The 25,570-nt window shown below is 37.2% G+C and overlaps 2 protein-coding genes across 4 annotated transcripts in view; one reads left to right on the forward strand and one right to left on the reverse strand.

Annotated features, from left to right (window-relative positions):
* LOC102236866 (glutamate receptor 2-like) overlaps positions 1-14,571 on the forward strand; it is a 56,999-nt gene extending 42,428 nt beyond the window's left edge. For 2 of the 3 annotated variants that reach the window (XM_023334129.1, XM_023334131.1), the window contains exons 18-19: positions 3,353-3,487; positions 13,115-14,571. In XM_023334129.1, coding sequence (XP_023189897.1) covers positions 3,353-3,487; positions 13,115-13,249 — 270 coding nt within the window. In that variant the 3' untranslated portion in view covers positions 13,250-14,571. Of the gene's footprint in view, positions 1-3,352; positions 3,488-7,932; positions 8,109-13,114 lie in introns of all 3 variants that reach the window. The other variant, XM_023334128.1, reaches the window with a different exon arrangement.
* A 4,004-nt stretch (positions 14,572-18,575) lies between these two features.
* saraf (store-operated calcium entry associated regulatory factor) lies at positions 18,576-25,437 on the reverse strand. Its single transcript, XM_005810374.3, has 7 exons — positions 25,156-25,437; positions 23,812-23,990; positions 22,670-22,868; positions 21,117-21,413; positions 20,870-21,029; positions 19,834-19,916; positions 18,576-19,554 (listed from the first exon to the last, which is right to left on the reverse strand). Exons 1-7 carry the CDS (start codon positions 25,223-25,225, stop codon positions 19,529-19,531), a joined length of 1,014 nt encoding a protein of 337 aa, XP_005810431.1. The 5' UTR covers positions 25,226-25,437; the 3' UTR covers positions 18,576-19,528.
* Positions 25,438-25,570: the final 133 nt, after the last annotated feature.

A 25,570-nucleotide genomic window follows, 5' to 3' on the forward strand; every position in this document is an offset into this window, starting at 1 on the left:
AGTCATAAGTTCTAGTAAAAAAGTTGATTAATTTTATTTACATCGTAATGAAAAGAATTTTCTCCTTCACAGATTTCTTCTATTTTTGCTTTTAAAGGTTTTATATCATCAAACCAGTTACATTGTATATTATCACACAAAGTAATCTAGTTAAAGCTATTAGGATAAAATTTATCCAAACCAACCTGTCTGCAAGTAAATAACTAATTTATTATGATAACTATCATTTTTGCTATCATTCAGCAACAAACAAGCGTTTGTCTGGCAGTTAGTTTTTTACATCTTTGTGGATGATTTTGGGCTTTAATTTAACTGGACTGGGTGGTTAAAAACAGTTATTCAAAGTCAGCAGAAGAGAGGATACTTTGTAAAATCATTAGATATTATTGCCATCTGTTAGTAAAAGTTTCATAAGAGTCACATTGTGGGTTTACAGGAGCATGGATGGTCATGTTGTGCAATTTAGCATGCAGGGTCTACAGAGACTACATCAGTCAGATGTCTGCTTACACTCATATTTGACATGAAAGTCATATTAATTTTAGGGTTTTAATGATTTATTTGAACCTTTGATTTTTTTTTTTTTTTAGGGTGGACTAATTTTACAACAAGCAGCTTAAAGGGAACTTATAATTCAAAAGTCACATTTTCGTACTTTTGTACCTAAGTACTAAAAAAGAAAAAAAAAACACCCAGCTGGTGTATTTTGGTGTCTGGAAAACGAGCCGTTTCAAAAACATTCAGAATGTAATGTTAGAAATCAGCAGGCACTGCCCGTCCCCTAGCAACCCCAGCCAGCCAAGCCCATCACCTAGCAACCCCAGCCAGCCAAGCTCGTCACTTAGCAACCCCAGCCAGCCAAGCCCATCACCTAGCAACCCCAGCCAGCCAAGCCCATCACCTAGCAACCCCAGCCAGCCAAGCCCATCACCTAGCAACCCCAGCCAGCCAAGCCCATCACCTAGCAACCCCAGCCAGCCAAGCCCATCACCTAGCAACCCCAGCCAGCCAAGCCCATCACCTAGCAACCCCAGCCAGCCAAGCCCATCACCTAGCAACCCCAGCCAGCCAAGCCCATCACCTAGCAACCCCAGCCAGCCAAGCCCATCACCTAGCAACCCCAGCCAGCCAAGCCCGTCCCCTAGCAACCCCAGCCAGCCAAGCTCGTCCCCTAGCAACCCCAGCCAGCCAAGCTCGTCACCTAGCAACCCCAGCCAGCCAAGCCCGTCACCTAGCAACCCCAGCCAGCCAAGCCTGTCACCTAGCAACCTCAGCCAGCCAAGATCGTCACCTAGCAACCCCAGCCAGCCAAGCCTGTCACCTAGCAACCTCAGCCAGCCAAGCCCTTCACTTAGCAACCCAAATCAAGCAACAAATTGCAAAAATTTCTTGATGTGTTTTGAAATTGGTATCAGACCAACAAAAAAACTATTTTTAAAAAACAGAAATGTGGGCTTATTGAAAAGTATGTTTAATACATGCACACAAGTTATTTTCTAAGTGCACTTTTAATCTGACAAAAGATCTAGACTCATCGGGACGTGTATTTTAATTTACTGAATATAACAACTGTATGTCACACTTTAAATAGACAGACACATAGTGGACACATTTTAGTTTAAAATGTCCTTATGGTCAAATTATTTTCAATATTTTCTAGAGATGCTAAACCATATTTGAAAAGCAATGTCTGATTTTCATTGGTCAATTTTCAGTAATTCTTTATTTATTATCACTTCTGCCCGTTTGAAATTATTTCAGGGACCTTTGTGGGTTTCTCTGTCAATAACAGGAGTACCATCAATTTTATCCACATGTGTATGAATATATTTGAGCCTTTTAGAAGGCTCCTCTTAGAAAAATGAATTGTTCAAATGAATCATTAAAGAGATCAAATTACCTTAATACACAGGATGAGTGTATGTAAACTTCTGACTGGAACTGCTTCATAGCAATGCAATGCTGGAGCCACTGGGTACATTAGTGCACCATTAGTAATGTTGTCAATGACATGTATTTATTGTTTTTGAGAACCTGGTTGAGAGTGATTGATATTTAGAAAAATAAAAAACAATATTCTGTATCAGTCACAAGTAGTCACATAAAATAAAATGTTTTCTTACACAGAGCCGCTCTTCAGTTAAACCATAACATTTTTATTGTGATACTGTTGTTTGTTTACACACCAGTGACTAAGTCTCTCAAACCAGCTTTCAAACGCCCCGCGGAATTTGAAAGCGCACATGCGCAGAAAGCACAGCCATGTGATTTATTCTACAGTTAGCAAAAACAATTAAATAAAAAGCGGATAGCGTTGTGTTGTGTTGTGTTGTGTTGTGTTGTGCTACGTTACCTGTTCAATTTAGCACAATTTCTGATGAGGAATATGTGATACATGGGCCCTTCGTTCATGTGACATGGCTTATTGCTGGAAGCTAATGGTCAAAAGCGCATGTACGTTCAAAAATCTCAGTGCCATCTAGTGGCCTGACATGACAACTACAGGTGACTCGACGTGTTTCTGCAGTGCCGTCTAAAAGTGAAACTGTTTCCCAATTAACATCCAAAAATACCGCCAGTTCCCAGGCAGTGATCTCATATAAGCGAAGCCTAAATAATAACTAAATAATAATAATAACTTTTATCCTAAAAATGGTTGTTTTTATGAATTACTAACGTAAAATATGAAATAAACATCCACAGTTGTAGTTGTGTAGGGGCTCAAAACTCCCCCAGAACTTTCTCTGGAATTTTATTAAAAGGATTTTAAACCACAGCAGCAATATGGATAAAAATTCATTTGGTTTTACATGATTTTTTTTTTTTTAATCATGTACTTGTGTCCTAATGTACCAACTGGCTCCACCATGACATCTCCAACATATGTATGCATTGAGATAAGAATCATCATTTGTCCAATGTTACCATTTTAAACTGAGATGTTTGTTGTTCACAACAACAAAGTAGTCTTATGATTGCAGTATTATTGTAAGGAATGCTGATATGAACTTGAAAACAATGTGAAAAGCAACAGCAAATGCACTATTTAAAATAATCTACACTGACTTAGACTTTCATTAGCAGGTGAGGTTTAGAAACAAACATATAATATACAACTTCAGTATTAAACTAAGCTATGATATCCAAGGTTTCTATGTCTGTGTGCAGATTTATTAGTTATTTTAATGGTTCTAAACAAAGTCGTCTTGTTTAAATTTGTGTTGATAAAATCATGTTTGTAGTTATGTCACACCAACACTATTTTCTGGGTGTCCTGTTTTTTGTTGTTTTTATTTTTCTCTTGCGTCTGTGTGTGGGTGCATGTGTGTGTGCACACTTGTTTGTGTGCTAGGAAAAGACCAGCGCTCTGTCGCTTAGTAACGTGGCGGGAGTTTTCTACATCCTGGTTGGAGGTCTGGGTCTCGCCATGATGGTAGCACTGGTAGAGTTCTGCTACAAGAGCCGTGCTGAAGCCAAAAAAATGAAGGTAAGTTTTTACACTTTGCTTGAAATTTCTAAATGGATTTATTGTTTTGTTTTTCCACTTTGATAGTGTTAATTTGTAAACTTGTGTTATATTTTAGACCAATTATTATCCTCCCTTTCGTATTTCCTCTGGCTATTTACATTTATAGTGTTATATAAAAATTATTTATATCCTTTAAACTGGAGATGTACTAATCCAATAGTGATATCTGTATCAGTCCCGATATTGAAAAAACAATCTTGATTGGGTCTTGGTGACAATGTGCCTGATCCACAAGGGCAAATCTATTCAGTCTAATGCTATGCTCTATGCTCTGAGTGATGTCATTCTTTATTATTTATTTTACATTATATTTAAAATTCTTAATTCTAAATATGAATAAATTCCACATCCGGTCCCCTACAATGCCCAATGGTCAAGTGATTACATCACTTAAGGCTAGTCCACTGAGAACAGGAAGTGTCATCTTTATTCTGAACGGTCTCCATTTGACCCCTTTGACCTAATCAACGTGAACGTGTGCCTACTGACAGAAGACATGTTGGTTTGACTTGGTTTCCAACACTGACCCGTTTCGGTGGAGGATGAGGGAGTGGCGGTGTGGTGAAGTGGTGAAGTCACATATGTATTGCCATACGTTTGGCTCTAAATTTCACAGATTCGAGCCGAGCTGCACCAAACTCACTGGGATCGACCAGTACCTGCCCCCCAACAGGAGTCCACAACAATTTATGGTGGCCGTTGCCTACTTCCTCCTTCTTGTTATTTTTACTACCCAAATATTGTAAAAAAGGCTCCTTAATTTCTTTTATTGGTTAGATTGTTTCTTGTTGCGTTTTCTGTCCTTGAGAGGACAATAAAGACACACATTGCCTTCAACTCAACCGCCGGCTGGGTCTGACTATCCTCGGTGAAAATGTGCCATGTTGCACAGTAAAGCAGGTCTTATTTGTGAGTTTTCTAAATTTCAAGTCTTTGTCTTTTGATTTCTGAAACTCAGAAAACTTTCAAAATTCAAAAGTTTTCCATTTTTTAACCTCTTACTTTTGAAATTTCTGAGTTTTTTGGTGGAATTTTTTTTTCTATCTACAATGGACAGTGGACAGAAACTGCTGGAGCTTATCGAATGTTTATATTTTCAAACAAAACCACATAAAGAGCATTTTATACCACACATCAAACTCTATTTATTCTCTTTCCTGCGCCCTACGCCATCTTTGTTTTACTTACAGCTGGCTCCACTTAAGGATGACCAGTGGCGCCCTCTTCTGAATGGCGGTCAAACTACAGCACTGAAAGACGGTCTAAGTTGATATTGTTAATGAATCAGTTGGAACTAATTTTAATCTAACAAATCTTTAATCGACAATCATACACCAATTAATTGTTTGCATGCCTACATGATTTGACTAGCATATATGCATATCTTTTTCAGAAGTGTTTCTAACAACTTCCAACTTGTAGACACAGTATATTTTCATGTACTTTTCTCTTATATGCATTCAATTCCATGTGGATTGAATGTACAAATTAAATGTGCTTGGATTTATGCAGAAGTTTGGAAACCACTGGATTTGTTTGTGCATACATGGTTTGGTCAGTGAAACTGTTGGACTTGCTTCAGTTGAAAATTCTCCTTTGTCTTTATCAGGTTCTAAAATTTGTTTCATCTATTCATTTGCATAGAACCAGCCACAAAAGATTCAATTAACTCATTATTTACAAAACAAAGAAGTCGAAATGGAGATGCTTAGGAGAAAGTAAGAAGTCATACAAAACCTTAAATATGTACAAAAAGACAAATGAAATCAAATATTTACATCCACTGCAAACACATTTTTACCTTTTACAAACATTTCTCCAATGTTTTGTAGAATTACCTTGAAAATGGTTTGATTTGGATAATCAAAGGATTGAGAAGGATAATCTTTTGATTATCCGTCTCACAGTCGTTTACTCTAATTGTGGCCCATTCCTCTTGGCAGGTTTAGTGAAATGGAATAAGTTTTGTAAGACATCTCTGCACATAGCTGTGTGCAGAGCTCACACAGCTGTAAGATAATCACTGCAAAACACTGACTTTGCTCTCGTTAAATCACATTCATCTAATTTAGCAGTACGCTTAGGGTTGTTGTCCATTTGACTCTTTTCTGCCTGAACTTTAACTTCTTTGCTGATGAATTGAGATGTTGTTTCCTCATGATGCCATCTGTTTAGCCAAGCACAGCAGTTCCTCATACAGCAACAAAAAAACATAACATGATGCTGCCACTCCCATATTTCCCATTGGATGTGGTGTTTCTAGGCTTTTCAATCTTCCTTTTTTAACAATTGACATAATGGCTTAAACTTTCAATTTCAGCTTCGTCAGATTATAGGATATCTTTTTGAAAAGTCCTGGGTGGGTGCATTTACAAACTGAAATGTGACTTATTATTTTCCTTTTTGTGGTGATGGCTTCTTCTTCTCTGAGCAGCCTTTCAGCTCATGCTGGTAAAGGATTTGTTTCACTGCAGACATTCAGCCATCGTTTCCACAACGTCTTTTACTTTAGTAACTGGGTCGATTTGCACATTTCCACCCAGTAGACCTGAACACTGTGAGGTCTGGACATTCCCATTCTGTTTATGCTTGTGTATAATTGTTTAAACATATGAATGTGTCATGACTTGTGGACATCGACAATTCTCTTCCTCATATCTTGCCTTTTGATTTTTCTTTGATGAAACACAGGGGAGCTGGGTGTTTGAGTTGTTGCGTCACAAAATAAATCCACAGATTTGCCTCCAATAAACTTAAATGTGGAAATAATGCAGTATGTAAGTTTTATAAAAACAATAATGTTTTTTACATATTTGTTAAAACGGTTACCATGTTGTGATAGTATATTATGAGACAAATAATCTGTGAAAAGATTGATCTCCTCCGTCTTCCCCCGAGGTGTTATTGCTATCTGAAGCAACGCATCGCTCCTGACCAAAAACAACCAATCAGAGCCAGGAGGCGGGTCTTAGGGCTCTCAATCAACCCCATGTACTCGCTGATCAATGTGCTAATGGCAGAGAAACAACTGACCATTACAGGAAAACCAATTATCTGCCCTTATTAGTGGCTATGCTAAGTACCATTAGCATTCACAAGAGCTGCACACGAGATTGTGATTGACAGCGCTAAGACCCGCCTCTTGGCTCTAATTGGTTGTTTCAGGTTAGAACTGGAAACACTGGACTGGAAAAGGTAGATAAGCTTGATTTTTTTTCACAGACTGTCTGTTCCACACTGTCATGACATGGTGAGAGTTTCAACAAATATGAAAAAATACTGTATATGTTTTATAAAAGTTACAAAGTGCACCTTTAAGTGAATGGGAATCTTTTCTCTTTTTTACAGTGTTAAGTGTGTGGCCCAAGGTAAAATTTTCTGGATTTAAAAGTCTATATTACCAGTTCACCACATATTTGTAATTTTCCTGTAATAAATCTTACTTTACTAAGGCAGTCGGCGGTTTCATGTGCTGCACAAGGTTCCCTTTATTCAACTTGAGCACCTGAACGCCACTGAATGATACCCAAAGTGTTTTCCCACAGAATCGTCTCAGTTGTGTGGATGTGGATTTTGCATATTGGCGACGCTACATTCTTACTGACATGTAAATCTCAATGCTTTGATGGAAAACCTAAATTTAAAGGGTAATATTATGTGTTTTTATAGCACAATCAAGTAACTGTGTTTCCTCCAGTTGTTATAAAAATGCTGCACATATCAAATATGACTTCATTTTACTTTGTGATTTAATGCCTTGAAATTGGGCCTCTGTCTCTTTAAGAAGCTCCTACTCTTTCTGAAACTCCACCTTCAGGAAGTCATCACAACATAGCTCCTCTATTAACCCTTTAACATCGTTTTTACCAGCGTTCCACTGAGAAGTAGCTCGTATAATGATCTCCACTGATGCGCAGCTCCACTAGGCGTTTGCTAATTGCTGCTAGCTAGTCTGAAGGAGCTGAATGGGGGCGTGCTGCTCTGTGAGGGTGAAATTGGGAAGCTTTGGATCTGAGGAGGAGCTGCGTCTCGAAGGTGGAGCTAGGTCCACCCGAGCATTTTGCACTGCTGAATGGTTGCCATGGAGATTAAATGATTTGTCAACCATGCATGAAAGAATCAAAGCAACACAAACCAGGTTTGTTTTTGATGAAGGAATAACATTATCTATAGCATGATGTAAAGCTCAAAAAAGTTGATTTAACATAATACTCCCCCTGTAAATGTAGCCTCTAGTCGCATAAAAGCATCTTCAGAAAATGTTGTAAAACTCAAACTTGTATTTTAATGTTGCAACAAAAATAAAAAAAAATAAATAACAATAATAGTCAATCAGCTGAAGAGTAATTGTTCTACAATTAAATCAGTAAAGCAATAACGCTGACTTTATTTCCGTTGTAAAGGTCGCAGCCAACACCTTCTCATCACCCCAGCACACAGGGAACTACACACACACTCTGTCTTCTCCTCAACATGCCCCCAACTACAACCTGCTGTCTCCCAGCCACCAGCCAAACTACGCCACCTATAAAGAAGGCTACAACGTTTACGGCATTGAGAGCGTCAAGATCTAACACGGGTAGGAGAGTGATGATTGATAGCTAAAACTTTGCTCACCTCACAGCCATAGACAAAGGTTTAACCAGGCGACACTTCCCGGGTCAGCTGGATTCAGTGCTGAGCGTCTTCAGTGGCACATATCCAGTATGTGTGATTTACAAAACACAGAAGCTTCCCTAGAAGATATTATAAAAGATACTGCAAGGAGAATAGTGAATAAATGACAAAATATTTGAATATTCTTTAAATTAGGTACCTACTTAGTAAGATTTTTTTTTTCTCTAAATTCTTGCTCAGAAGTTATTATGACGGCATATTAGAGCCATTGTATATAGAAAGAAAACACAGAAGACGGAGGAGTAATTTTACAAGAAAAAACTCTGAAATTTCTGAGTTTGAAAAATCAAAAAATTGCAAGAAAAAAATCTGAAATTCTGTTTTCTCAGGGGTTTTTAGACTAATCGTAGAATTTCTCCGCTTTTTCTCACAATTTTAATAAAAGATTAATTCTTTAACCTTAGAATTTCTGAGGGGTTTTGTGCAAATTTTCAAAATTTCAAACTTTGAAATGTACGAGTTTTTTTTCAGAACATTTATTAAATTATTCCCAGAATTTTTGAGTTTTTCTCTGAAATATACTCCCCCTTTTTTTCTATCTATAATTACCCTAATACGCCGCTGTAAATTATTTCCTAGGATCATTTCTAAATGATCTGCTTTTATTTAGGTGCTGTAGAAAAAACTGGAACAAACAGCTTGAGACTATTAAATACATAGTTTTGAAATGGTCTCAGCTTTGAAACTGGATTTGCCACTGAAGATGACAATTACTGGATTTAATTACCATAAATCCAGGTATTACATGAATTCAGCCGTTTTGATAACGCAAAAAAAAAAAACACAGTGGCATGCAAAGAAAATTAAAGGTCAAAACTGTGTATGGCTGTGATTATCCTGGCATTTGTTTACTCCTTATCCTGAAGCTTGCTCACTCCTGCTCCCATTTTCCTTCGCTCCTATGACCAGGTCTTCAGCCTCTTTCTCTCTTCTTCTCCTGTTTTTTCCTCTTTTTTGGTTTTTCACTCCTCCTACCACTTTTAGCCTATCTACCCTTTTCCTCTGGTCCTTTGTAATTTTTTTTCTCCAGCACTTTCCTTAGTTTATAGCCAATCATCCTCTTTGAAATAACTTATAGAAGGTGGACGTAGAGAAATAATTAGGCCAAATGCATTTAAGTAGTTTTTTTTTCATGCTTGCTTATTTTACAATAAAATTCAAAGTGCCTTCTGTTTTAGTTTGAAATCTGGGCTCTTATTTTGGTGGTATTATCAAAACCAACTATGTAGAAAAAGAGCAAAAGCAACATTAAGTTGTGGCGGACACAATGTATATATTTCACACCAGAATGTATGCTCTTATTGTGAAGGGGAGAAGGTGAGGTGGAGAAGAAACCAACGGTTGTACTTCATTCTATTTTTGGTTTTGGTTGGAAGACATTGAGAATAAAACAAGACTCAAATTACTTTTTCGTCCTTTTCTGCTGACTTCCACATTGTTGACCCCGAACATCTGCGAACATCTGAACATGTTTTTCCACGAGAACTCTCCAGATGCCGCCGCCGCTTCTCCGCCAGCTGTGGTTTCAGACCCAGTTTCGTGTCAGGCGGCCGTTGCTAAAAACCGCCGCTTCCAATTTTAAGCTTCTGGCTTATTATGTTTAGAATGTTTGTGAATAGTTAAAGCGTTGAATTTACTTCTTCTAAAGTTAATACTAACAAAATAAGAGCCCAGATTTCAACATAAAACACAAAATATTTCAAATTTTATAGTCAAACAATCAAGAATGAAATAACTATTTAAATGTATTTGATCATAATATCAGTCTTTTACACCCGTTGTTCAGATTAGGGGGTCGGCTGTAACTTTTCAAATCATTCCTTGCAGTTGACCACGAGTCAAACACAGAATGGTGAATGTTTGAATACGAACGTTTCTTGGAGTTTGGTTCTTATGGACCTACAATGCCTTTAAAACGATTGTAGTTTTGGACAACATGGCTGAAAAACGTATCACGATATAAAAGTTTTATATCAGTAAGTATCAATAATTGTTGATTAGTTTTTTTGTTTTAAAGGGTGCGGTGATCTTTTCTGTTTTATCCACAGTTTTCACTCCACAAGGTTGTTTTTAATTTTTAAGCAGTCACGAGGTACGGTGGCGAAACCTTAAACTGCTGCTCCTCAAATTACTCGACAGATTGTTGCTAGGTAACCAAAGAGTGAGTGAGTTGCTAGGTAACCAAAGAGTGAGTGAGTTAGCTGATTCCACTAACCTTGCTTAGCACTGTGAAAGGTTGAGCAGCTAATGCCTTTCTTCTGCCTACATGTCCCAGAATGCTGTGCGGTATGATGCAGTATGTAACTTTAGCTGAATTGGGTTTTTTTTAAGTTTTTTACATATTTGTTGAAACATGTCGTGACAAGTTGTTATGAGGCAGATAATCTGGGAAAAGATAAGAAATGCACCGGGCTGTCAATCAACCTCTTGTACTTGATGCTAATGAAAATGAAAAAACTTACCATAACAGGAAAAACATCTGTGACTATACTAACTAGCCTTAGCATTCAGAACAGGCTTTGCGAGCTTGGAGCGTAGCAGAGACTAAGGGGGAGAGTAGCGCCACACCAGATTGTGATTGACAGCACTAAGACCTGCCTCCTGGCAATGATTGGTTGTTTTTTATGCTTTTCTTCGTCAAAAACTTTTCTTCAGATGGCAATAGTACTTCAGGAAGGAGATTGATCTTTTCACAGATTATCTGTCTCATACGACACGGTCACAGCATTATGACAGTTTAAACAAATATGTAAAAAGTTTGTTTTTTTGATAAAAGTTACACACTACAGCTTTAATTTCAGTTCAGTGGTATTAATCCCAACACCTCTGACACCAACCAAATTAAGGTAAATGTATGTTCGTTCCCAATTTAGAGTTTTTTTGTTTCATTTTGTCAACCATTTATCACTAGAATTAGAATTTATTTTTCACTGTACGCATGCACAGAGATTAAAGATTACATAACATCTAACTGTTATTTTATGTCTGATGTGTAATTGAAGTAAATTAAATTAATTACACTAAACTTAACATGTACTGGTACGCAAAGCAGCTGTCACATTGTTTCCTATACTTGTGTGCTGGCGTATTGAAAAGACATTACATGTGGATGCAAACGTGTCTTTTTGGTGCGTTCATATTTATAATTTTATGCTTTTGCTCAGTTCAGTAGAGTAGAATTCACAGTGTTCTGCTGCCTCAGGTTTGTTACTGTACTGTAACATTTTATTTATTTTGTTTATTTCATTAAAAAGGATCAGCTCACTATCTGAGAATAAAATGTTCCAGGGTTTAGATAATTACTATGAGAATGAATCAAATGGTAAGTAACAGTTTTTGTTTTTAGTTTCAAGCGTTCATCATCCTGAGGTGAGTAAAGCCTCTGCAGAAAAATTGCGAGATTGAGGAATATTATTGGGTTTTTGTTGAGATATTTGATTAGCAGTTGCATTGATTCTCCAGCAGTCGTTCTGCTGAACTCATGTGGAGAAACTTTTTCTGACTTACTTGATCTTAATGCATTTGCTACAGTGTTAAATGTGCAAAAAGTTAATGTGGGAAAGTATAAATATACAACTATTGTGCAGTGTAAGCTGATTAACTCACTTTAGAGAAAGTGTATCAATCAATGTATGGTTGCATTTAATAACTTAAGTGCTAGTTTAATTTAAGAATTATTAGTTTAATACCAAGTAGTAGTTTTGGCTGAGTAATCAACTGATTTGCCATGAATTTTTGTATTTTGTGGTGTACAAAAAGCAATGTCCTGAAATATTAATCAACGTTCTAAACATTCAGCTTTGGTCAGAAAAACCAGTCTTGCCTCCATCCCTGATCGCACACTACACAAGACTCCACTACTGCAGAAAATTAATGTTGAAGCTTGTTTAAAGAACTTGATGTTTTTTCTTAAAAACACTTTTTCACCATTGCTGCCGCATCCAGAACATTTACTTGACAACATTAGAACTTTTCTGGCATGAAATGTCAATATTATTCATGAGTAGCGGTGACATTAAATACTATATGTGTGAGAAATTGAAAGAAGTAACATCAAATACTACAATAAAATCAGAGTTTATTATTGAAGTCCTGCTTAGTCTACTTTAATTAAACTAGTTTGTTTGTCTAGAAAGTCTTGTTTGTTTGTTGAGGTGTGAATGCGTAATCAAACTCTGATGCAGACCAAAAAAGCAAACTCTGGTAGGCCTGAAGTAAACTCTGCTGCATTTCGAATGCATATGTGGATGTAGAGGACCAGAAACCGCTCCAAAAACAGGTAATGGACTATAGCACAGGACATTCTGAGTAAATTCAACCAAAACAAACGCAAGAGTCTAAATGTAAGAGGGAGAAATGGTCGTGGACTTTCACCAGAGACAAAAGAGAAAAAAACCTAAAATCTGACACCATTCCATTTTTGTTTACATCTTGTGAAGAAGTTGTGCTCTGTGTCTTCTTAAGAGGTTTTCATGTTGTTTCCTTCAGTAGTTGCTGGTGAGGAGGAGAGCAGTGTTTTTCAAAGGGTTTGGTTGATTTGACACAGTGGAGTGAGAAAACAAACTGCAGCAGCTGAACATGTAGCAAATGTTTACATTTTTGTCCCAAATCGAACTGAGTAAACTGGACTATCAGATGTGAAAACTCCCTTAGTGTAACAAACGCACACGACAGTAACAACTTTCCTTAAGGATTAGCACCATCCAGACAGCTTGTATTGCTTACACTGTTTAATTTCTCTATTTTACTACAAAAAAATCAGCATCTGCAGCTCAACCCAAGATCAGAAATCAGCCACAAAATTCTGAACGGCTCATCGCTACTAATTTTATTTTGAAGCACAATACCTGCCAGCTTTGATTAATGTCACCATTTTATTTAAACGTGACCTTTCTTATCCCTCAACAGATGAAATTCACGGATGCAATGCGCTCAAAAGCTCGTCTGTCTATCACTGGGTCAACGAGTGAGAACGGCCGTGTTCCAGTGGCTTACCTTCGCCCAGGATTACCCATGAGCCTCAGTATGACTGACCTCTCATGACCTCACACAAGTCAGTGCCTTACAGCCAGTCAACACACTTTCATCGATCCCCGCTGTAAGGGAAGTGGACAGAAAGCGTTGCCCTCTTCGAGAAAAAGAAAAGACATATTACCAGTAATGACAACGGGCAACCTGCCCCGTTTTCTATTCTGGATTTTAGTCATTCAAAACTCTAGAAACTCTCAAATCCTTTACATCTGGTCTGTAAAAACAAGGCAGATGTCCTTCTGAAAAGACCTGCCCACTTGTAAAGCGAATCAAACGAAGATCGTAGGGAGAGACGGCTGGTCCTAGACAAACCCATGACAAACAATCAAGCACAGAGGACAGTTTTTTAAGACAAATATTATTTGTTTTGTAGATTTTTGCCATGGAGGCTTCTCTTGTACAGAAAACAAGGACAACAGTGATGACGATGTTCATGCAATAACAACAGTTATCAGGGACACGATCAGGAACTGTGGGGATACAAGCTGGACCTTGTTTGAAATGTGTTAAAAGTGCCATGAACAAAAAACTGATGTCCTGAAATATCAGTATGTATTGTGATAGATAATGATGTGATTGTTCCGGGGGGTTTTCTTTCGATAGCCTGTAAATCCTTATTTGAGAAACACACACAAACACAAAATTTAACAGGAGTTCTTGTTGGTGAGGTTATGATATTTAGTGATGCTGTTAAAAACACCAAACTCATGCAAATAAGGCGGACATCCGTTCTTTCAGCTACGTCAATATGATGAGTTACAAAGTTTCTTTTCACTACATATTGTAGTCAAAACCTTATTACCAGTATTAACATTTTTCTCTTGCTAATGAACAGTGTTTTATCTGAACTACTATTTTAGCTACACTCCACTTTTATAAAATACTCCAAAAAATTAACTGATCTGAGGTTAGCCAAAGAGTCGAGCTTCCCCTGGGTGAATTCCCAGCAAGTTCAGGGTTTTCCCCAGTTTTTTTTCCCCAGCTGGACTTTCCTAAACACCCAGTTACAATCTTAGGATAAACCTCAGCTACTCTAGCTGTGTTTCCATTACAAATCTGCGCAAAACCCATTCGAAATTCAACTAATGGCAAAAAAAATACAATTTCACAATTGTGGCGTTTCCAATAAATAAGAAATTAAATTAAGACCACATGTGAATAAGTTTGTTCATTAAAAGTTATGGCAGCGACGGACGTAAACGGTTACATTACACCAGAGGCAGTTGGACGTTCAACAATAATCAAATACATTCTTTGAACCAAAGTATGAAAATTAAAACTGAGTAGCAAAACCTGAACTAAAATTAAATATTTGACTAATAATAACTAATAAAAACTAGCAAACACACTCTAAAAACTAACTTTGAATTAGACAAACAAAAAGTCTAATTCAAAGATTTATGCTACAATGAAAAAAACAAAACTATTATAACCCTGTGCACACAGATTTTCGCTCTTACTTTCATTTTGCGCCAGAAACTTTTCCTGCAGGTTCATAAAGAGAAGAACGCCTGTCGCCATTTTGGTGTTCAGCATTGCTGAGCACCAAAAACTACTCATCTACTACTCGTCTTAGAATTAAAATTGGCTACTTTAGCACAGTGTTAGTTCATTTTTTTATCAGATTTTTGACGTTAAGATGATAAAGGAGAAGTGTAATCATATTATAAAGCGATCCAGTGGTCCACATGTATGGCAATGTCCAAAGGTAACGAGGGAAAATAAAAAATAGGTGATTTAGTTTCTGAACTATACCAATAGAGTTCTGTACAATTTCTTCTTATTATTAATATTGTTCTAGCATTTTTTTTTTAAACAGCATCCTTGCACAGATTAAATTAACAACTACCTGAAAATCCTTCAGAGCCACAAAAGACATTTTGTTTTGTTTTTTTATATACACTGCACTGCATCTGTTTCTGTAAATATAAAGACCTGAGATGAATTTCTCTTCTTTTTTAAAGCCAACAACAACAACAGATGCTCACACTGTTTACTGTACATGGTGTACACACTTAAAACGCATCATGCCACACATCCCTGCACCTTTACATTTGCATGTGCGTTTGCACATACTAGCAGAAGAGTTCTGAAGCCAAGTGTGTGACGTGCCAAACGGACTGAGAAGCAATCAGAGCTCTCAAACGGCAGCTGCTGAAACTGAAACCTGAGCCAGCAGAAGCTCTCATCGCCGAGAGATGGAACAAAAATAATGTGAAGACTTTTTCAAAACTCCACTGCATCGATGGTGCCAACAATGACGACGACGAGGAGGACGATGAAGAGCGGACAAAGAGAGCATTTGCATGTCACTTAGTTATTTTTTTTCTTTCAGATTAACCTGTCAGCCTGAACCCTTGTGACTGGCTGCTTAATAGTGTTTGATAATGATAGCCGTTAGAAGAATATAAACGATATTAATTAAAGTACTAATGTTGTTCCTGTTATGTAAGTGTATGCTTTTTGAGAATTTGATTCTGCTATTTTATTTCTACAAAAAGCTGATTTTTGTTGGACTAGTTTTAAGCTTAATGAGAAGCTAAAACAAGCTTCAAACGACCAAGGGGTGCGCCTCAGTTTCTGCTAAAAGACACATATCATTGTCACCATGATCACATGTGGCTGGTTTATCTTTGGGACTTAGGCTACGTTCACACTGCAACCTCAAGTGACCCAATTCCAATTTTTTGTCTCAAATTGGATTGGTTTTTAATTTTATTTATTTTTTTGCCGTGGTCGTTCATACTTCCAAATATGCGACCTGTACGTGATCACAAGTGTGAACTGCAAACGACCTGAAAGTGTCCCGCATGCACAGTAGAGGGCGCAATAACGTCACACATGCAGAACGTGCTCAGTGTTTTGCCAATCGCCGTAAAAAAAAAAAGAAGTAGTGCGGAAGTAAACATGGATGCTAACGGTGGAGCATAGCTTACTATTATGAAGTTGTTGTCCGACCGGAGCCAGCAGATTAACAACTTAATCCTCCTTATCGTCCGCCATGGTTGTTGTCTTTCTTCCTGCTTGCACATATCAGGACGCAGAATAGGGACGTTTGTCGAGTATCAGTGACGTACAGGTCGGATTAATGCGACCTGGACATTAGGTTACATTTGAATCGGTTACATTTGAATCGGTTACATTTGAATCGGATACATTTGAATCGGATACATTTGTATCAGATTGTATCGGATACCGATTTGAATCGGTCACCCAAGTGACCGGGGTCGCATTCGAAAAAAATCCGACCTGTGTTGTTCAGAGTGTCATGAAAAGGTCAGATCCAGGTCGCATTAAGGCAAAAATAAAAATCAGAATTGGGTCACACCGGACTGCAGTGCAGCCTAAGGTGTGTGGAAATAATCACAGTTCATTGCTGATTTTGTGTTTGTTTGATCTCTTGTTATAAAAAAAAATAAATTTGAAAAAAAAAGGTTACTTTTCAGTGGTGACGTTTTCAGTGTAAGGCAGTTTGTGGGTTATATTTAACATATTGCCTCGTGAATACATGAATAGGCAGGGCGGTACTGTATCAGGGTGACATTTATCAAAAGGCTTGGGACAGAGTGCAATCTCAATCTGTTACTGTAATATTTATTATGTATGTGTGCATTTTGAGTTGGTCTTTTTATTAGTGACTACGTCTGATGCTAGCTAACTATAATACCCTGCAAAACTATTTCACATTTTGTCACGTTACAGTTTTTCATTGGATTTGGGGATTTATTTTATGTGATAGACCAACACACGTGACTCTTTAAGATTCTGACTATGAACAACTGAACATATACAATTTAGAAACTTTTAATTTCCGCAACAGAATTATACTAAAAGTAACAGGTGTTCTCATTATTTTGATCTACTTTTCCTATTTGGATAGAACTGATGTGCAGATACAGACACTCCATCTTACAAAATGTAGCCATCAGCTTTTCAGAAAAAAATATTTTTCTTTATGTTTAAACCTAAAAATAGGAATCAAATTGTGGTTCTTTAAAAATAATAGATTTTCTGTAATGGATATTTATCAAAAATGATAAGTTTTTTTTATGTTATGTAATATTTGCAGCTGTAATATACCAACAATTAGATTTTAATTAGAAGTATTAGTGTGAAACATACCCGCATTCTTATTAGTTTTTAACTAAATGAAAATCATAATTTTCGTTTATTATTCACAATGTCGTGTTGGTCTATCACATACTTTGATGCTATCCATTGAAGTTTGTGGGTGTAAAGTGACAAAATGTGAAAGAAGCGTTTTGCAAGGCAACATGTGAAGGAGCCAGAGCTCAAACGGATGCACGGCTACATATCGCCTCCACAGGTGAGCTGCTGGTTATGAAAAGGATGGAATTTGTTGTATTATGACTTTTTATGTTATTAATATGCAAATGTCACTATAATGGGGATTGACTGTATTCACAAATGAACACTCATTGTGTTGATACTTGGTTTGTAATCTGAATATCTACAGTAAATATTAAACATGCATGCTCTCCACATGATTGCCAATGATTTATGCATTGTTTTTGTGCATATAAAAGTATATCAGATATTTAATATCTCCCACAGGAAACACTGATGCAAAATTAGGCAGGTTTTCTAATTGAGGGCAGAGATTTTGCTCTTGTGACAGTTCAGCTTCCCATCCACCAGGGGGCAGTAACCTTTTTACCACCCAACACTCTCGCTAACAGTGAAACAGTTAGATTCTGGACTGACGGACGAACCTCTCCAGTCACAATGAACATAATGAGATTATTTTTTAAGAAATTAATTTAAAATTCACTTAACTGCAATTTCATTCTTTCTCTTTCAAACATATTGACACATATCAACTAAAGTTTAGTTCCTAATATTAGTTATTCTACATCTGGTTCTGATTGGAAAACACAAACCTCAGGTTTATTTTTGCTTTTTATATGTTCTTTATGTTGGAGGCCTGAAATGTACAGAAAAAGAATAATTACTGGAATGTTTAAAATAAACATCTTAGGTTCATAAAATGTCAAATATTAAATTACGTGTTTTGCAGTTTGTTCTCTCTCATTAATCAATGTTTTTTGTGGTATCAATCATATACGATGCCACAAAAAAACATTTTTCTTTCATAGATTTATTTTTATTTTTAGCGCTCTTACATGCTTCATATCAAGCAAATCAATCAAAGATAATCTGGTTAAACACATAAAAGTTTTCAAGTGAGGGGAAAAAAGCTTAAAAAACACAATTAATTGAAGATATGTTTTCATAGTAATAACCCAACTAAGCAACTATAGTTATTTTAAAATTCACTTATTATATAGTGACTGAAAAAAAATCACATACTCAAAAATGTTTTTATACGCTTCTGTTACGTTTATTTACATACAGTGCTGCATTAGTTATTCACCAAAATCTTGTATTGAAAACCTGCAGCCACCCCAGATCATAGTGCTGCCACCACCGGCTGCTGCAGTAAGAACAAGGCATGATGGGAGCATCACTTCATCTAACTCTGAAGCGCCCATCGCTCTGGAAGAGGGTAATCTGGACTCACCAGACGCCTTCACACAAGAATTTAAAATTTAATACAAAAAAGCAAAACATTCTTAAATATTCACACCGAGTTATTTATTACTGCTCAATATTTTCTAAAAAAAAATATTTTTTAAAAATGTATTTAGACCTGGAAAAACAAGAAGTATTAGTTGCTGAACATCAATGAAAGATTTGTTCTCTACATGATGTGTGAGAGCTGCTTTTCAACAGGCGTATAAATATAGTAAAGAAAATAATTTATTCAGCAAAACAGGAGAAAAGGACTGGCAGCTGAAGGCACTGGTAGATGAATATATATTTTCTACCATTTAAATTTATACTACAACCATTTTCTATTAAAATGTACAGATTCTAAATGTATTTGTCATTTTCTTCGGTTCAGCTTCAGTTCAACACAAAATGTTCCTTCATCTTTGCTCATTTAAAGAGTTGGGATGGAAATTAGTAAAAGCTGAAATTTTAAATCTGGATTTTACCTGTAACATCGTTCCAGTCAAATGATCAAACCACTGCAAAAACTTTTTCATAATGGAAGAAACAAAAAAAAGAAGAAAACCTAAGATGAGAGACTAAGAAAAGCTTTTCCTCCACAAGCAGCTCCTCACCTTTCCAAAAAATTAAAAACAATCACATTATCACTTTACGACCTGAAGTCTTTATGAAACTCTCGTCCTGTTGGCGACTAAAAAGCAGAAGCTTAGCTGCTTCCAGCATATGCTGAGGAGAAAATTTCCAAATCTCCAACTTCTATCGTCTTTTGGTTCCACCAAAACCTGAAAACCAAATAAATATGGATGTTAGATGGATATTTGTCTATTTTAATATATTTCTAATATTGCCTAAAAAAAAGACTAAGTGGTAAAAAGAAAAATCTGCAGAATGTGCCAGTTTTTTTCACAGTTGACAGATTAGTCGATTACTAAAACAATCGTTAGTTGCAGCCTAAGTAGCGAGAGCAAAACTATTCAGAACATGATGATTCCTCCAAACCATAAATGAGACGTTTCAACATTTCTCTGAGTCAGTCCAGTAGCGAACACAAGCATCAGTACCTGAAGCAGTGCGTGTCCCAGAGGACGTATTTGTCCCAGAGGAGTGGTTTTGTCCTGGTGGAGGTGGACTGCAGGGCTGCGTTCTGCAAAACAACCGCATGTCAACAAGAAGCTGAAAGCTGAATCTAAATTGAGAGCTGAACATCTTTTCTATGGACCCCATGCATGTTATTGTGTGTATCTGGAAATTTTGCTCATTTGCACAAAGCTGGAGGGCAAAAAGTCTTTCTTTTTTTACATGCTATCCACAGCCGCGCCGCCGCGGTAGAACAACTCCGTTAACAAAATGAAACCAGGACATGTAGGTATGATTCAACTAGTGCCATACGCCACAAAAGAAAGGGAAAAATAGTGCAGGAAAACCGACGAGGAATAACTCAAAACCACATTTTTCTTGCTTTCTGTGTCAGCTACGCTACACAAAGGCTCGTTGCCATAGCAACTGACAACAACTCCGCAAACGTATCAGGGTTCAACACCAAACATTTCCCACACAGTGAACACAACATTCAGACCGTTACAGTTTTATGTTTTTCAGTTTGATGTTTATTTTTGCTATTATCAATAAGTGATCGCTTATTAATCACAGATGTGGTAGATTAGCTACCGCTGCTATTAGCTAAGCTAACACTGGTGGTTGACTAGCCAATTTAAAACACCTGTTCTACTGATGATCTGTCAGAATTGGTGTTTAGGTTTTATTTTGTAACTGAACCGAAACACACCGAATTCAACATCACATCTACCTGGTACAGTTGTCAAAGTCAAGTGAGCATAACTGACCTCCATCTCCCTCATTAAAACTTTTTTCAGACCTTGTCTAGATGTTATAGTGTTGACAATTAGTAGCAAAGCACTACGTCCGTTTTTCTTTCAAACATCATTCACATTTAAGATGTAGCGCGTTATATTGACAACTTCGCTAAAACCAATGCTAGTCATTGTTAGCAACCAGAGAGATGAGGGTGAAGTAAAGCTACAGGGGGTCCATAAGTCCAAATTCAGTCTGTAAACTAAAACTTCTTGCCTCACCAACCTCTGTCGACCGAACAGATATCCCAGCATTCCTCCCGTTCCCATCCCAGTCCAGAAGCCGCCGCCGCCGCCGGTGCCGGGACCAGAGCGGCGTCCTTGGTAATATTGTCCCTGAGTGTAATCGTTGTGGAAACCATAGCCAGGATTGGTGCCTGGAAAGCCTGATCAAGAAACAGACAGATGGGAAGGTGGAAGCAATCCTTAAAGTTTTGATCTTTGAAGGATTTTGTTTTCTCTGCTTCAGCTACCTGTGTAGTCAGGTTTGAATCCAGGTGGGGGCGGTCCCCCCATGTTGTTTGAGTGATTATTATGAGGGTAGCCCGGCTGTCCCCCAGTCTGTCCCCACTGGACTGTGTCCCCACTGAGAAACAGCTTGTAGAGACCATAAGCTATGAGGAGAAGCACAGCGACCACCAGCAATCCCCCTGAAGACTCGCCGTCTTGGGCGTAGTGCTGCTGCTGATGCTGCTGTTGGTGCTGCTGATGTTGGTGGTGCCTGTTTCCAAAGAAACTGCTGAAGAAACTAGAGGCAAGACCCCCAAGTCCTGAGGAAAGTCACAAAAAAAGAAAAAAAAACACTTTAATATATTCAAGGAGTTTTCATATCCGATAGTCCCTCAGAGTCTGTTTGCCTGGGGACCAAAACTGCAACATTTATTACATTTTTAGCTGATGCGGTTCGCTTTCACACTTCACTGTGTCAAACTAACAAAACCATTTGAAAAACCTGTTCCCCTCCTCGCCTATGGGGGCACTGCACCAAGAACCACTTAAGGAAACAACAAAAAAGCCTCTGAAGAAGACAAGAGCGCAACTTCCTTTTTCACAAAATGTAAACAAAAATGGCGTATCGTCTGATTTTAGCAGCTGTAGGATTATTTTTTGTCTTTGGCAAAAGATCATGAGCCATTTCTCAGGCTAGCGCTAGTCTCTTGCATATGTTTTGGTTGCATTTACCCAGAATGCCCTGGTTTACAGTCCACTTCCTCCTTTTGGAGCGGTCTCTGGTCCTCTTGGCGTTCACATATGCATTTGAACCAAGCCATTTAAAAAAAAAAGTTATTTAGCAAAAACAGTATTTTTGCTACGTAACATTTTTGCTACTTGGTTTGCAGAAAAGCTAACTAAATAGCTAGCTACCAAGAAAGTATTAACAGCTTATTACCTCACAGAACGCAGTTGGTAAACTTTTGCCTGATAGAAATGTGCCACGAGAAAAACCAACATACAAGATTAAATAGTCCAGCCATTACATAATTTAAGGCCAGCTTATCTTTTCTTGAATGAATTTAAGACATTTTAATGCCTTAATATTACATACATTAATTTAAGGTTTTTTAAGGATGCGCGAATGGTACCCATTGGGCCTGTCACAATAAGCAATAAACCAATTAACCGCATGATAAATTACAACAATTTCCATTTACAAGATCTATTTTTTCTATTTTTCTACCAAAAACTGGATGATAAAAGTCTTCAGTTTGGTGCTTTGGTCTCAAGTAGCCCAACTTCATAATTCATTTTATTTGTTGTTTCTGTTATTTTGTTTATTTATTTTGGTTATTTAAAATGTCTTCCAGATCCAGTGTTAAATGTTCATTATAACTTAAAGTTTACTGATTTTTGAGAATGTGTTCTTGCATTATTATACCACTATGTTACTTGAGCACAGCCTCAAATCAACAATGTTATCGTTTTTTGCAATAACTTCTGGAAAAATGTATCGTTCATTGAAACTTGTCATCATAACACCCATTACACTTCAATAGAAAATGGCTACATAAATAATGTTTCCTCTCACCTCCCCATTGTTTAAATCCACCCTGGGAGCCAAAGCTGCCTTGCGTCCTCCTCTGACCCTCCTGGGTCAGCTCCAGGGTGAACTCCAGGCCACAGGAGCCCTTCAGGATGTAGTCATCAGACGGGTGGCTGTAACCCTCACAGCTCACCTCAATGGCACCAAACCTGTAGGCGTTGTCCATATCCGTCTTACACTCCCACTGTGAAGGAGAGGAAGACCCAAACAGTGACTGAACAGCCTGAAAACAGAACATTTAACAAGCTGATGTCCTACAATGTAATACATATATATATATAAATATATTTCTTTGTTATTCTGACAATTGGTGCATTCTACAGATTTTTCATTTAACTACTTTCTATACAGTATTGGAAATACATTAAAAGATGCATCTAAACAAATAAATTAGTTCGTTTTTATGAATAAATAATATTTTATTTTATTCCTTAAAATGCAGTAAGATCACATTCCTTTATTGAATTTGAACCAGGTGAAGCTAAAACTACGAGGCCACTCGAGGAGTTTTGTGCAAAACATTTACAGACTAATGCGTTTTCTTCATAAATGCAAAATGTATTTATATTTTGTACATTTTTGGAGCAATTGCTCCTCTGAATGTGTTGTTTTTTCAGCAAATGGCCTTTTTAAGAGATTGTTTACTTCAGTTAACGATTGATCAACTATCAACAATTATTTCAACAATCAATTCATCAGGGTTAATTCGATTAATTGTTTTGTTTTAACATAAAAAATTTCTTAGGATTGTCCCCAGAATATTGCTTTTTTTCTGAGCAAAAATGTCTGTTTTATTTTTAAAAAACAATTGTTTTTGTTTTTCATCTTTTTAAATGTATTTTTTTTCCCATTGCTTTTTCTGTAAAAAGCTGTATTTAAAATAAGCGGTGAGGATTTATAATTAACTGCTAATTTTATTTACTTGACATCAGCAAAAGAATGTCTATTATAATTCTTTTAGATTTTATTTTAAAATATGCTTCTTATTTCCACAAAGCATTTGCATAAAGTTTGATGACACACTTAGCTTTAAAAAAAACAAATCTTTAAAATCAAAAATAACTTGATATTGTCAAATCTCACTTAATAATACCTGTAGTGCCTAAGTAATGCCTGAGTAACAGTACCTGAACATCCACGCCATCCCAGCCTCTGTTCACACACTGGACAACGTCTGGGATGAAGACATGACAGCCTGCAGAGCCGCCAACACACTTCAGCTGGGGAACCGGGTTGGAGCGCCTGGCTGTGGTGAAGCGGTTCCTGTAGAACGTCAGAGCCTGGATGTCTCTCAGCAACACGCTGTCTGCATGAAGGACAGATGGGGAAGAAAATCTTTGTTTCCATGATGCAGTTTTAAAATGGAAAGAATAAAAAAGGGAAAACCTGGTACTGTTGATCTCGTTGCTGAATGCTTACATAATGTAGCCACTTCAGATATACTGGATGTTTATATCCACAAACCAGGTGAATGTACTGAATAATAAACAAAGCAGAACGCAAATAAATTTAGAGGATGTCAGTAAACATGCTTCCTCTTAGATAGAAAAATTATTTTAAATTACTTTCATTACTATTATTATTATTATTATTAATCCCACGATAACACTGATGATTCCTGCCCACACCTGGAGTGACGTCATCAGGCTATTACCGAAAGTTCATGATTTTTTTTTTTATTGAAAGATTTGTACATACGGCAAGACAGTAGTACAAATAAGTATTTAAAAAATATCGAGAAAAGAAAAAAAGAACATTGTAAAACTGCTATATTATATTCTACATGGATGTTTAAATCTCCCTCAGCATAAGGATTCACCGGCTTCTACGTAGCATACAAACTCACTGAGAAAAACAAACAAACTGAGGAGATATTTTCTTACATCTAGGTTTGTGTACGCATGATTTTCCAAGAATTAGAACAGTGTTCACCAAAAAGTATAGTTTTTGCAATCACAATGTTTTTCTGACAGAATTTTCCCAGCTGAGAAATACTTGGCTTTAACCATCTAAAAACATCTTACCAAAAAGCATCTACAACGAAAGAATAAATTGCAACTGAATTGATTTCCAATTCAAAACGCTGATGTAAAAGTCGGTGGAGGATGAATTTCATGGTTCTAGCATGTTGTTGCACATCGAATGATGAAGTCGCATGAATTAAAATCTCGCGAGATTGATTTTGTCTACAGGTAAACAGTGCAATAAATTTGCATAGAGAAAAGTTAAAGCAAAAATAACTAAATGTGGTCGCTTTAACAGCCGCCTTTAACGACAAATTAATGTGTAAATAATTTTTGTTTAGTTTATTTGAAACTTCAGGCTCGTAACTACAATTTATCTATGAACAACTAAAGGGAGAGTACCGTTTTATACCCAGCTGTAAAGGCAAAGACATAAATAAATAAAGTTAGTGCTTTCGGATCATGTTTAGACAGACATTTAAAACCTTAATAGGAGAGAAACCGAACCTTGATTCCAGCTGTAGGTGGTCTCTACCAACACGAACAGCAAAACAACTGTCACAGGAAGCAGCTCCATGTCCTTGGTTTTTCAGAAGAACTGCGACAGTAGTGGCTTCTCTTAACAAACCTGGACTTATTTTACCTGTGAAAATGTCTGAATGGACAGAACGATTTGCTTCTTTATGGCGGACGCAACTTATTTATTTCGGTTAACGAGTGGAAACGATGGAGAGCTTCACTTCCGGGTGCCTCTTCGGTTTTCTTTCGTTGATTCTGGAGTGGAGAACCCCGGGCTTCTGTACCGCAGCGCCCTCTACTGGACCAGGCAGGCAGCTATATTTATCTGGAAAGGACAGTCGTCAGATCGGAACCTTCCTGGTCCAAAGTAGTAATACTGTAAGCGTGCTGTGGGTAAATTAAA

Source organism: Xiphophorus maculatus, chromosome 5 (assembly GCF_002775205.1).
Source record: "Xiphophorus maculatus strain JP 163 A chromosome 5, X_maculatus-5.0-male, whole genome shotgun sequence".
In the NCBI taxonomy this organism is placed as follows: Eukaryota; Metazoa; Chordata; class Actinopteri; order Cyprinodontiformes; family Poeciliidae; genus Xiphophorus; species Xiphophorus maculatus.

What these genes read in the sequence shown, in the direction of transcription:
- saraf (XM_005810374.3), bottom strand. Translation starts at nt 25,225, where the DNA reads ATGGAGCTGCTTCCTGTGACAGTTGTTTTGCTGTTCGTGTTGGTAGAG. An exon ending in TGGATTTAAACAATGGGGAG is followed by an intron (nt 21,414 to 22,669) that starts GTGAGAGGAAAC and finishes GACTTTCCTCAG; the next exon opens with GACTTGGGGGTCTTGCCTCT. An exon ending in TGGGACACGCACTGCTTCAG is followed by an intron (nt 19,555 to 19,833) that starts GTACTGATGCTT and finishes TTTGGTTTTCAG; the next exon opens with GTTTTGGTGGAACCAAAAGA.